Source organism: Carcharodon carcharias, chromosome 16, assembly GCF_017639515.1.
Source record: "Carcharodon carcharias isolate sCarCar2 chromosome 16, sCarCar2.pri, whole genome shotgun sequence".
NCBI lineage: Eukaryota > Metazoa > Chordata > Chondrichthyes > Lamniformes > Lamnidae > Carcharodon > Carcharodon carcharias.
The window spans coordinates 34,679,263-34,693,218 of NC_054482.1; the positions used below are offsets into that span (position 1 = coordinate 34,679,263).

Sequence of the window (13,956 nt, forward strand, 5' to 3'; positions counted from 1 at the left end):
TGCACACAGCAAGCTCCTACAAACAGCACCATGATTATGAGCAGGTAATGTGTCCAGTGATATTAGTTGAGAGATAAATATTGCCCAGCATTCCAGGCACACTCAACTGCTGTTCTTCAAATAGTCCGCCTGAGTAGGCAGAGGGGCCCCAGTTTACTATCTCATCTGAAATATGGCACCTACCACAGTGCTGCAGTCCCTTAGCATTGGATTATGTGCACACATCTCTGGAGTGAGATCTGAACCCACACCCAGAAGCAGGAGAGATATCCACAACATGAAGGTTCACCCTGCTGCTGTTTGGTATTGGCTGGGGTTCACTGTGATTTGGGAAACCCTCCTACTAGAAGTTCAATGATCCCTATCTTGTGGTGGGGTCAGGCATTAACCATCGTTTTTTCTTTCCATCCTGTAGATGAACAGTTCAGTGAGTGAGAGCCCAATCCCTTCTACATCTGGAACCAGTACACCCAAACATGGGCGACGCCAGCTCCCGCAGACTCCTTCCAAGCCCCGGCCACACATTTCGTATTCTCCCGTAGCACAGCGTCCCGATACCTTGTCACCTCCCACAGACCAAGCCACCCCGAGGAGCAGAGAGGCCCGCTATCAGTCCCTGAGAGTTCAGCCAAGCAAGACACTGTGGACCGAGTCTCCTGGTTTGAGCAAGAAGAGTGAGAGCCAGCACTCAACACCCCTGCGCTACATTTCGGAGCCGTCCCTGACCCTGCACGATGACCTGGGCAGCTTGGACCAGGCCTTGGGCGAGGAAACACTCACCTTCGAGGCTGCTGTGGCCACAAGCCTCGGGAGATCCCACACCATCTCATCCGCCCCTCCTCTCAGGCACTCCTGGCAACTGCCCAACGGGAGTTACCGCACACGGGTGGTGCGATGCGGAGCTACAGCTGTCCCTGACCCATTCACTGACACTGACGAGGACGACAGATGCTGAAGCTGGCGAGGAGGTGGAGTGGGGTGGGAGGGAGCAGAAGAATGAAGAAGGAAATCTAATCGGCAAGCTCAATGGCACAAAAGATAGCCAACACCGAAAAAATATCAAACAGTGATAAACCTGAGAGAACCTCGCCAGACACATACTGCTGAAGAGACCAGACATTTTTGTTGCGTGGGCAGTTTGTATGGTGAATGGCAGTGATTTTGCTCCCCTCACCCACCTCCCCACCCCGCCACACCCCTCCCCCCCACCACCCCCTCCCCCTCACCTCCCCCCCCCCCCACCCCAACCCCCACCACCGCCCCACCCACCCTGTCGGTCATACGTGGATATGCCGCAGTTCAGGTTGACATTTTCCTGACTGCGTTTGGACGATGGTGTCACATTTTGGGAGGTTTAACAAGAGGAGTCTGCACCACTTCTGGAAATAGTTTTGGATGAGCTTCCTGGGAGTCCTCCCCTTTTCCCACTTCCTGGTGGTGATTGATGCGATGGACAGAGGGATGATGGCAGGGGAGCTAAGATCCTCGCTCCTGGGCTCTCTAGCTGTGTGTCTGCGCTCGGCTGTGCGCCGCTTGCAAACCTGAGGGGGAACCGATTGCCAAACCCATCCTGCCCAGCCACTGGGAGAAGGGAAATCCTTCATCCTTTTCTGATTGCCCATTCCTTCTGTGTGTTTGAAAGTGTTTATTTCTCTCCGAAAATCCAAGCCAAAAGCAAAACCTGAAGCTGGACAAGTGTTGTGATGGATTATACGCAGAGTGCAGTCATGTCGACAGAGCCAGCCATGACTACGTGGGCCTAGTGGGTTCTATGGGGTTGGCTTGCGCAGTGTGTTCAGCAGAACGCAGCCACCATGAGATGTGCCAACTTGTACCGAATCAGTTTTGAAATGCTTTAGACAAAGTAAAAAGCCAACATTTTATTTGTAAATAATTAATTTTCACCTTCCTTAATCCCCCCCGCCGCCCCCCCCCCCCCCCCCACTCCCAACCAAACATCCACTCTTACCCATCCCACCTCCACCCAGCCCGCCCCTGCCTGAAAGACTGGCCGGTGTGTATTTCTAGTCTGATGCATGCAGTTTGGAAAGTTCCGTCAATCTAGTGAGTTCAGTGACTAACTTACTGGCATGTGATTGAGGTTTTAAGCAGTGTCTTTGTTTTTTTCCGGTCTATGAAACATGTTTAAATAAAAGGCTTGATTTATAGTGCAAGATGACCATAACAGTCAATGGGCTGCCCTGCAGTCAATTCGATTGAAACAACCCCTGAGTCTTGTGTTCCAATACTGTATATTTGACACTGCGGTTGCTCTATATGAAGTGTATTGTGAAGTATTGACAATCAGAATGCTAAAAATCCTTTGCTTTGTTCTGAAGCTCTACCTTTTATGTCCAAATAAATGAAAATCCTTGACTATGTAAAGGTGCTGTGGTTTGAAAGTGAACCTGATCATCTCCCTTTCTGAAGGGGCTTGGAGTCTAGCTGGCAGTGTCATCTTAACATGCTGTGTGAGTGAGTTGTACCATTTCCCATTGGATCACTGGGGGCGTGAGACCTTGGGAGGGTGGTGAAAATAGTTCTTTGATGTGTCAGTGGGTATGGTGGAACCCAGTGCCCAGGCCAGCCTCCCAGAACCAAGGTACCAACAAAAAAAGGATGTCACTGGTATGTAGAAATCACTTAATCTACACAACATAAATATTGCTGAAAAGCGAGACATGTGACCAAAGCTTTTTGTCTTGCACTCATCAGGACAAATGCAAGAATACCAAATTTCAAATGATCACAACAATTTATACTACAGTAGAAAAGGGTCTGTTTGGTTGGCATTTCAACTCTGATTGGTTGAGGTGTTGCCATGGAGAAAGCAACAAGGAGCTATAGGCTCCCCAAGCTCCTGGGTAATTCAAAAAAAGGCACATATTCCTTTTGTTTGCCGAGAATGAATCTATGTGGCTTCTAGCAAGCATAAATGAACCACATTATGAGCTCAACTGATTATCTTAAATTGATTATTAGTGTAGTTATTAGCACACTCAGGATAAGCACTCTTCTCTGTAGAATAATTGTTGTGATTGTTTGAAATTTGCACTCTTGCTTTTGTCTTGATGAGCGCAAGATGAAAAACTTGACAGCATATGTCTCTTTTCAGCAATATTCAGAAATAGACCCAGATATTAACTTGGGGGCACACAAGGAATGGGCCAGGGTGTCCAATATTGCATGATAAATGCATAATTAATTTCAAAATGTCTGCCAGTGGCTGACTTTGGCATCCAGTGTACAGCAGCAGCAACAGTGATGAGGACTCACGTGATACAATTTCAACAGCAGGGTTTAAAGGGTCAATCCAAAGGTGGTATTTGGAGGAGTTTGGAGTTATAAATAAGGAAGGAGGAAGTTCATGAATGAATTCCTGACAAAGGCTGCATTATGGTATAACGATGTTTTCCTTGATGTTCAGCTGGGAGCTGTGAGGAGCCGGAGAGAGATATTCATCCCCAGGAATGGGAGGAGGAAACCTTCTGTTGATACCAAGAAAGATTGGCTAGAGGTGGCAGAGGATGTCAGCAGCAGAAGCATTGTAACATACTCATGGGTTTAGTGAAGGAAGAGCTTTAATGGTCTAGCCAATCCAGGAGAGATGAGTATAGTTGCACATCCACCTTCATCCCAGCCCCTATCCCTTATCTTCTCAAGCCAACTCAGCCACACACCTTGCAGGCACACCCATCCTTCTCTCTCTACACTTTCTCACATCCCCAGTCTATCCATCCACCACTGCCACTCACCCTGACCTGCATGCAATTTGATGCCTGTTCCTGACAATTACCCTAATTAAATGTACAGCACCCATCAGATGAACACGCGCCACCGCACTTTCACCCAGATCTGTTCTTTCCCCAGGTCCAAGAGAAGAGAGCACAGAACACCAGAGAGAGGGAGAGAATCAGAGGGAGGCTTCTGATAGTTCACAGCTGTAGAGCAGGAGGCAGCACTGGAGATCAGTGGTGGTTTGACACCTCTGGCCGTTGGAGGTTGGGGAGACACAGAGCTCACCCACACTTCATACAACACTCAGCCATGTCAACAGCAAGTGAAATATGACCATCTTCAAAATGACAAACTGCAACACACCTACCTTGCCAGTACTAACTCATATCCTCCTCTCTGACAGGGCCTACAGGATTACAGCAGCAATCGCAGGACCACATAGGCAATGAATCCTCCAAGGAGCTGATCCATTTGCACCATCACAGGACTCAGGTTTACCACTCACCAGCTCAGATATTCACACTGTGGTGACCAGTTAGGTAGTGAGTTGAATTTTCACATGATGCCTCATACTTGCTGTGGCAGGAACAGGGGTGGAGGCCTTAGCTCTTTCCAGACTCTGCCCTGCAATACAGTCAGCTTCTGTATCCTGTTTCCATCAATGAAGAGAATCATTGAACAGCAGTAGAGAATGTGCAATCATCAGACCTCCCAAGCACACTGACCATGATTGCAGAAGGAATGGAGGATCCATGGCTTGAGTTTGAGTGCATGATTGTTTTTGTTGTTTTTACATATCACCACATTGTTTTTCCTCTTGGAGAATGGTGTGGAGTTTTGGAAGGATTTGCAAGCTGAACTGCATTATGAAAATCCCTTCCTTGGCCATCAAGCCCTGGAGTGGGATTTGAACTCAGAGCCTTCTAGCTCAGAGAGAGGAGAACCAACAACTGACCACAATCTCCAACCAGGGTTGTTGTGTGTGGGAGGTTATATTGCAGGGCATTGTGATGGTGTGCTTCCCATGGACAAAGTAGCCAACTCAGTGGAACTTCAAACACTTCAAACAATTCAACGCTGTTACAACTGGGTGAGAAAGAGTGAACCTCTTCAGTCCCCTCAGCTGGTTGCAACAAAAGTTTTGTCATTTTCTTTTTCCCCAAATAGGATTTTTCTAATCTAAGTGTATTGACCTATTAATGGAAGCATCAAACCAGGTTTTTTTGAGTCAAAGAAAGTGTAACTTTATTAGCTACTAAACCTGAGAAAAAATAGAGATGCTACAACATACACAACACACAGATACCAGATGTAAGAAAGTTAGAATCCAAATAAAAGTTAAAAGAATATACAATTAAGTCTTTGGCTTGTCCTTGAAGCATAGATTGCTGAATGTTGTGGCCTGTTGAAGTTAGCTGGTTTTCTTTAAAATCCTGGAGTTGAATTGAAGTCCAGATAACTGCACTTTACTGGAGTCAATCTTAGCTCAGAGAGAGAATCTTAGCTCAGAGAGAGAGAGATTCCTTGCTGCTCCCTTCAGCAGTTTTTCCTATGACTTTGATTAGTTCTCTCTGTTTCTAGCTTGGCTAAACCAGTTCTTGGGAAAACCGTTTGCCAGTATATTCCAAGAAGGAGTTCAATTAACATGTCTTGCAGTCTTTGTTGTACAACAAATGGTCACATTTTTGACCCTTCATCTCAGAAACTTTTGACACATTTCAAAATAGTAGAAACCAATAGGAGATGGGGTTATTTTGTCCTCCACAGGGGGTTTTGAATATCTGTTGGGGTGTATCTGGCTGGTTAGCAGTTCCCATTGTCTTGACAGAATTACAGTTGATTAAAGTCCAGCATTTTGCATTTTTAATGCCTTCCTTTTTGAAGTGGACCTTGACATCCCCAGGTGTGAAATTCCATGAGCAACAGGTCAGTGCAATCCATATAGTAACTTTCCAGAAAAGGTCAATTATAATTTCAGATATCAGGTGACACGTTAGCCATTTGTCTTTTATTGCATTTTTTTTTAAAACAGTTTTTTTTCAAATACTTCAGTATCTTCCTTCCACAGCTTCCAACCTGATAGTCTCCCAACCTCGGACGGCCCGCTTCTACCTCCTACCCAAAATCCACAAACAGGACTGTCCCGGCAGACCGATCATGTCAGCTTGCTCCTGCCCAACAGAACTCATTTCTTGCTATATTGACTCCCTTTTCTCTCCCCTTGTCCAGTCCCTTCCCACCTACATCCACGATTCCTCTGACACCTTACGTCACATCAACAATTTCCAGTTCCCTGGCCACAACCGTCTCCTCTTCGCCATGGACGACCAATCCCTCTACACCTCCATCCCCCACCGGGATGGTCTGCTGGCCCTCGGCTTCTTCCTCGAACAGAGGCCCGAACAATCCCCATCCACCTCTACTCTCCTGTGTCTGGCTGAACTTGTTCTCACACTGAACAATTTCTCCTTAAACTCCTCTCACTTCCTCCAAATAAAAGGTGTGGCTATGGGTACCCGCATAGGCCCCAGCTATGCCTGTCTCTTTATGGGGTATGTGGAACATTCCTTGTTCCAGTCCTACTCTGGCCCCCTCCCACAACTCTTTCTCCGGTACATCGATGATTACTTCGGTGCTGCTTCATGCTCTCGTCTGGACCTGGAAAAATTTATTAATTTTGCTTCCAATTTCCACCCCTCCATCATTTTCACATGGTCCATCTCTGACACTTCCCTTCCCTTCCTTGACCTCTCAATCTCAATCTCTGGTGATAGACTGTCTAACAATATCCATTTCAAGACTACCAACTCCCACAGCTACCTTGACTACAGCTCCTCACACCCTGCTTCCTGTAAGGACTCCACCCCATTCTCTCAGTTCCTTCGCCTCCGTCGCATCTGTTCTGATGATGCCACTTTCAAAAACAGTTCCTCTGACATGTCCTCCTTCTTCCTTAACCGAGGTTTTCCACCCACGGTGATTGTCAGGGCCCTCAACCATGTCCAGCCCATCTCCCGCACATCCGCCCTCATGCCTTCTCCTCCCTCCCAGAAACATGATAGGGTCCCCCTTGTCCTCACTTATCACCCCACCAGCCTCCGCATTCAAAGGATCATCCTCCGCCAACTCCAGCATGATGCCGCCATCAAACACATCTTCCCTTCACCCCCCCAGGCAGCATTCCGCAGGGATCATTCCCTCGGGACACCCTGGTCCACTCCTCCATCACCCCTACACCTCAACCCCCTCCCACAGCACCTTCCCATGCAACCACAGAAGGTGCAACACCTGCCCCTTTACTTCCCCTCTCCTCACCATCCAAGAGTCCAAACACTCCTTTCAAGTGAAGCAACATTTCACTTGCACTCCCCTCAACTTAGTCTATTGCATTCGCTGCTCCCAATGCGGTTTCCTCTCCGTTGGAGAGACCAAACGCAGACTGGGTGACCACTTTGCAGAACACCTTCGGTCTGTCCGCAAGCATGACCCAGACCTCCCTGTTGCTTGCCATTTCAACACACCACCCTGCTCTCATGCCTACATGTCCGTCCTTGGCTTGCTGCATTGTTCCAGTGAAGCTGAACGCAAACTGGAGGAACAGCAGCTCATCTTCTGACTAGGCACTTGACAGCCTTCCGGACTGAATATTGAGTTCAACAATTTTAGATCATGAGCTCACTCCTCCATCCCCACCCCCTTTCCAATTTTTCCGCCTCCTTTTTGTTTTTCCAATAATTTATATAGATTTTTCTTTTCCCACCTACTTCCATTATTTTTAAATGTATTTCCATTCATTGTTTTATCTCTACCTTTTAGCCTTTTTTGATTCCATCACCCCACCCCCACTAGGGCTATCTGTACCTTGCTTGTCCTGCTTTCTACCCTTACACATTCTTTAGATAATATCAACACCTCTTTGTCCTTTTGTCTGTGACATCTTTTGGTTATCTCCACCTATCACTGGCCCTCTATCCAGCTCTACTTGCCCCACCCCCACCCCCTTAAACCAGATTATATTTCACCTCTCTTCTATTTTTCCTTAGTTCTGTTGAAGGGTCATTTGGACTCGAAACGTTAACTGTGTTCCTCTCCGCAGATGCTGCCAGACCTGCTGAGTTTTTCCAGGTATTTTTGTTTTTGTTTTGGATCTGCAGTTTTTTCCTTTTATCTCAGTATGTTTTTGGTTAGTTGGTGAAGTTATAGGTAGATCTCACTCAGACACAAGTTCCCATCATCATGACAGCCCCCGCAGGTCTCCAGCATCATATAGTAGATTCTGGATGCCAACATATCTCCCACCTTAAATATCTTGACTGATACCTTAGTCTTGGCCTTACAGATCTCAAAGAGACCTCATTAAAGTGTTCTGCAGAAGTGAAATGCAGATGGGTGAAAGGAAGGGTGATTTTTAAAAAAAATAAATCTGGAGTTAAAACATGGGCCAGGATTTTTCAGCCCCGCTGTGGCATGTCTCTCCCCAGCGGATGTGGCAAGCCATTTAAATCTCCATTCAGCTCAGCAGGGCCATAATATCCTGGCCATGGGCTCAGTAATGGTGGCCATGAAACCACAGCCGGGATTTTCCAACCACAGGAGCTTTGAGGTCAATTGACTTTCAGCGGGATCGGATGATCCCAGCAGTGGGTGGGGCTGGAAAATCTCTACAGGATTGTGATAAAAACCCATTTGGTTCGCTAATGTCGCCTTTACAGAGTCTGGCCTACATGTGACTCCAGACCCACAGCAATGTATGTGACTGAACCAGTCTCAGAAATGGTCTAGCCAGCCACTCAGTTGCCTTGAACATTCTACGCAAAAGCATAAGACTTCGGCTGAGGCACTTGGTTCAGCCACAGCAATGGGACACTCAGCCCTGTCAACCCTGCAAAGTCCCCCTCACTAACACCTGGGAACTTGTGCCAAAATTAGGAGAGCCATCCCACTGACTTGTCATCCAACAGCCTGACTTAGTCATCCTCACGGAATCATACCTTACAGACAATGTCCCAGACTCCACCGTCACCATCCATGGGTATGTCCTGGCCCACCGGTAGAACAGACACAGCAGAAGTGGTGGCACAGTGGTTGGTATACAGTCGGGAGGGAGTTGCCTTCTGGACTTCATGAAGTCTCATGGCATCAGGTCAAACATGGGCAAGAAAACCTCCTGCTGATTACCTCCATGTTTTACACTAATTGGAAGAAGCACTGAAGGTGGCAAGGGCACAAAATGTACTCTGAGTGTGGGACTTCAATGTCCATCACCAAGAGTCGTTCGGTAGCACCACAATTGATGGAGCTAGTCATGTTCTGAAGGTCATAACTGCCAGACTGGGCCTGCGGCAGGTGGTGGGGGAACCAAGAAGAGGAAAAACCATGCTTAACCTTGCCCACATCGATCTAGCTGTCATAAATGCATCTGTCCATGACAGCATTGGTAGCAGTGACCATCACACAGTCCTTGTGGCGACAAAGCCCTGTCTTCACATTGAGGATTCCCTCCATTACATTGTGTGGAACCACAGCCGTGCTAAGTGGGGCCAATTCAGAACAGATCTAGCAACTCAAAACTGGGCATTTATGAGCCGCTTTGGGCCATCAGCAGCAGCAGAATTGTATTCAGCCAAAATCCCTACCATAAAACAAAGGAACTAACCCTGGTTCAATGAGGCATGTAGGAGAACAGACCAGGAGCAGCACCAGAAATACATACAAATTAGATGCCAACCTGGTGAAATTACAACATTCAGTCCAAACAGCATAAGCAGCAAGTGGTAGACAGAGCTAAGAGATCCCACAACCAATGGGTAAGACCTAAGCTCTGCAGTCCTGCTACATCCAGTTGTGAATGGTGGTGGACAGTTAAACATCTCACTGGATGAGGAGGCTCCACAAATATCCCCATCCTAAGTGATGGAGGAGCCCAGCACATCAGTGCAAAAGATAAGGCTGAAGCATTTGCAACAATCTTCAGCCAGATGTGCCGAGTGGTTGATCCAACTCTGCCTCCTCCAGAGGTCCCCAGCATCACAGATGCCAGACTTCAGCCAATTCGATTCACTCCACATGGTGTCAAAGATCAACTGAGTGTGCTGCCTACTGCAAAGGTTAAGGGCCCTGACAACATCCCAGCTGTAGTACTGAAGGCTTGTGCTCCAGAACTAGCTGTGCCTGTAAGCATGCTGTCTCAGTACAACCACAACACAGGCCTCTAAACAATAATGTGGAAAATTGCCCAGGTACATCTTGTCCACAAAAAGCAGGACAAATCCAACCCAGCCGACTACCACCCCGTCAGTCTCTCCATCATCAGTAAAGTGATGGAAGGGGTCTTTGATAGTGGACACATGACATCAAGTGCCACACACTCAGCAATAAACCTGCTCAGGTTGGTTTCTGCCAGGAGCACTGCGCTCCAGGCTTCATTACAGCCTTGGTTCAAACATGGACAAAAGAGCTGTATCCCAATGGTGAGGTGAGATGGACCACTCGTGACATCAAGATGGCATTAGACTGAGTGTGGTATCAAGGAGCTCAACAGGATTGAAATCAATGGGAATTAAGAGGCAAACTCACCACTGGTTAGAGAGATTTTGGATTGACAAAGGAGTCAAGGGTTATGGGGCAGTCAGAATTTGAGGTCACATTCAGTTCAGCCATGATCCTATTGATTGGCAGAGCAGGCTCGAGGGGCCGAATGGCCTACTCCTGCTCCTAATTCTTAAGATCTTATGACACCTAGCACAAAGGAAGACGATTGTGGTTGTTGGAAGTCAGTCATCTCAGCTCCAGGACATCACTGCAGGAGTCTCTCAGGATAGTGACCTCGGCCCAACCATCTTCAGCACTTTTTTTTTATTAATTCACAGGATGTGGGCTTCGCTGGCTAGGCCAGCATTTATTGCCCATCCCTAATTTCCCCTTGAGAATGTGGTGGTGAGCTGCCTCCTTGAACAGCTGCAGTCCATGTGGTGTAGGTACACCCACAGTGCTGTTAGGGAGGAAGTTCCAGGACTTTGACCCAACGACAGTGAAGGAACACTGATATATTTCCAAATCAGGATGGTGAGTGGCTTGGAGGGTGACTTCCAGGTGCTAGTGTTCCCATCTATCTGCTGCCCTTGTCCTACTAGATGGTAGCGGTCATGGGTTTGGAAGGTGCTGTCTAAGGAGCCTTGGTGAATTCCTGCAGTGCATCTTGTAGATGGTACACACTGTGTGTCGGTGGTGGGGGGAGTGAATGTTTGTGGATGTGGTGCCAAACAAGTGAGCTGCTTTGTCCTAGACGTTGTTGAGCTTCTTGAGTGTTGTGGGAGCTGCATTCATCCAAGCAAATGGAGAGTATTCCAGCACACTCCTGACTTGTGCCTTGTGGATGGTGGACATGCTTTGGGGAGTCAGGAGGTGAGTTACTCACCACAGAATTCCCAGCCCTTGGCCTGTTCTTGTAGCCACTGTATTTATGTGGCTAGTCCAGTTCAGTTTCTGGTCGATGGGGATTCAACTTTGGTAATGCCATTGAACATCAGGGGGTGATGATTGGGTTTTCGCTTGTTGCAGATGGTCATTGCCTGACACTTGTGTGGCACAAATGTTACTTGTTGCTTGTCAGCTCAATCCTGGAAAATGTCTAGGTCTTGCTGCATTTTGACATAGACTGTTTTAGTATCTGAGGAGCCGCCAATGGCGCTGAACATTGTGCAATCATCAGCGAACATCTCCATTTCTGACCTTATGATTGAAGGAAGCTCATTGATGAAACAGCTGAAGATGGTTGAGCCTAGGACATTATCCTGAGGAACTCCTGCAGTGATCTCCTGGAGCTGAGATGACTGACCTCCAACAACCACAATCATCTTCCTTTGTGCTAGGACATACCTGGGCAATTTTACACATAGCCGGGTAGATGCCAGTGTTGTAGATATACTGGAACAGCTTGGCTAAGGGCACGGCAAGTTCTGGAGCACAAGTCTCCAGTACTATTGCTGGAATATTGAGAGGGCCCATAGCCTTTGCAGTAGCCAGTGCCTTCGTCCGTTTCTTGATATCACATGGAGTGAATCGAATTGGCTGAAGACTGGCATCTGTGATGCTGGGGACCTCCGGAGGAAGCCGAGGTGGATCTCGGCACTCCTGGCTGAAGATTGTACCAAATACTTCAGCCTTGTCTTTTGCACTGGCAAGGATGGGGATATTGGTGGAGCCTCCTCCTCCAGTGAGTTGTTTAATTGTCCACCACAATTCACGATTAGATGTGGCAGGACTGTAGAGCTTAGATCTGATCCATTGGTTGTGAGATCACTTAGCTCTGTTAATCACTTGCTGCTTATGCTGTTTGGCACACAAGTAGTCTAGCTTCACCAGGTTGACACTTCATCTTTAGGTATGCCTGGTGCTGCTCCTGGTATGCCCTTCTGCACTCTTCATTAAACTGCTTCATCAATGACCTTCCTTCCATCATATATATAAAAACAAAAAAACTGCGGATGCTGGAAATCCAAAAACAAAATCCAGAACAAAACAGTTCTGTCGAAGGGTCATGAGGACTCGAAACGTCAACTCTTTTCTTCTCCACCGATGCTGCCAGACCTGCTGAGTTTTTCCAGGTAAATCTGTTTTTGTTTTCCTTCCATCATACTTCATTAGTGGAGATTTTTACTGATAATTGCACAATGTTCAGCACCATTCACATCATCTCCTCAGATACTGAAACAGTCTGTGTCCATCTGCAGAAAGACCTGGACAAAATTCAGGCTTGGGCTAACAAGTGGCAAGTAACATTCGCATCACAAAAGTACCAGGCAATGACCATCTCCAGCAGGAAAGAATCTAACCATCCCCTCTTGACATTCAATGGCATTACCATCACTGAATCCCCCACCACCAACATCCTGGAGGTTACCATTACCATCAAGCCAGAGAATCTACCCTGGGTGCAGGACAGCATACTAGGAGCCGCACTTGCCATTCTAAAATGCAGGTGCCAACATCATGAAGCTACCACTTGCATGACGAACAGCAGAAGCAGCAAGTGATAGACAGAGCAAAGCGATTCCACAACCAACGGATCAGATCTAAGCTCTGCAATCCCGCCACTTCCAGTTGTGGATGGTGGTGGACAACTGAACAACTAACCCAAGGACAATCTCCATAAAAAAATCCCCATCATCAATGATGGGGGAACCTAGTACATCAATGCAAAAAGCCAAGGCTGAAGCATTTGCAAACATCTTCAGCCAGAAATGCAGTGAAGGTGATCCATCTTGGCCTCCTCCTGCATCACAGATGCCAGTCTCCAGCCAATTCAATTCACTCTATGTGATATCAAGACACAGCTGAAGGCACTGGATAGTGCAAAGGCTACGGGCCCTGACAACAACCTGGCAGTAGGCTTGTGCTCCAGAACTAACCGTGCCCCTCGCCAAGCTGCTCCATTACAACTATAATACTGGCATCTAACTGACAATGTGGAAAATTGCCCAGGTATATCCTGTCCACAAAAAAAGGACAAATCCAATCCAGTCAACTACCATCACTGAAATCCCTCAATATCAACATCCTGGGGGTTACCATTACCACCAAGCCAGGGGAGCAACCCTGGTTCATTGAAGAGTGCAGATGACCAAACTAGCAGCAGCAGCTGGCATACCTAAAATGTGATGCCAATAAAGTGAAGCTACAACACAGGACAACCTGCATGCCAAACAGCAGAAGCAACATGTTCAGGAGACTGAGCTAAGCAATCCCACAACCAACAGATCAGATCTAAGCTCTGCTCATATCTCCACTGAACAATCAGCAAAGTGATGGAACATGTTGACAGTGCTACCTCATTACAGCCTTTCTCCAAACATGGACAAAAGTGCTGAATTCCACAGGTGAGGCAGCTGTTCTTGACACTCAGTGCTGCCCTGGGACATCAGTGTAGATTATGGGCTCCAGTTTCTGGAGCAGGTCACAAACCCAAAACTTTCTGCCCCAGACCAAAAAGGGCTGCCCACTAAACCACAGCTGACACTGATATGAATGCAGGAGTTGAAGGTGTGGGGAATATGCTGCTGAGAGCTGTCAATGCGGCAGGGAACCATTATAGATTATTGATCAGATTAAGAGAGAAGTGTCATCTCCCACCATTACATAGTGAGGTAAAGATGACAGTTTTGTCCACACATTTTGGTTGATTTGGTATCCTTCTATCTGAGGGATGTTGGGAATCCC

At 47.2% G+C, this 13,956-nt stretch overlaps 1 protein-coding gene across 1 annotated transcript in view; it reads left to right on the forward strand.

The window, feature by feature from the left end:
- The window catches only part of LOC121289327 (probable voltage-dependent R-type calcium channel subunit alpha-1E), a 94,047-nt gene extending 93,092 nt beyond the window's left edge, over positions 1-955 (forward strand). The window contains exon 26 of the mRNA XM_041208665.1: positions 416-955. Within this exon, the coding sequence (XP_041064599.1) occupies positions 416-955 (540 nt within the window). The remainder of the gene's footprint in view (positions 1-415) is intronic.
- Positions 956-13,956: the final 13,001 nt, after the last annotated feature.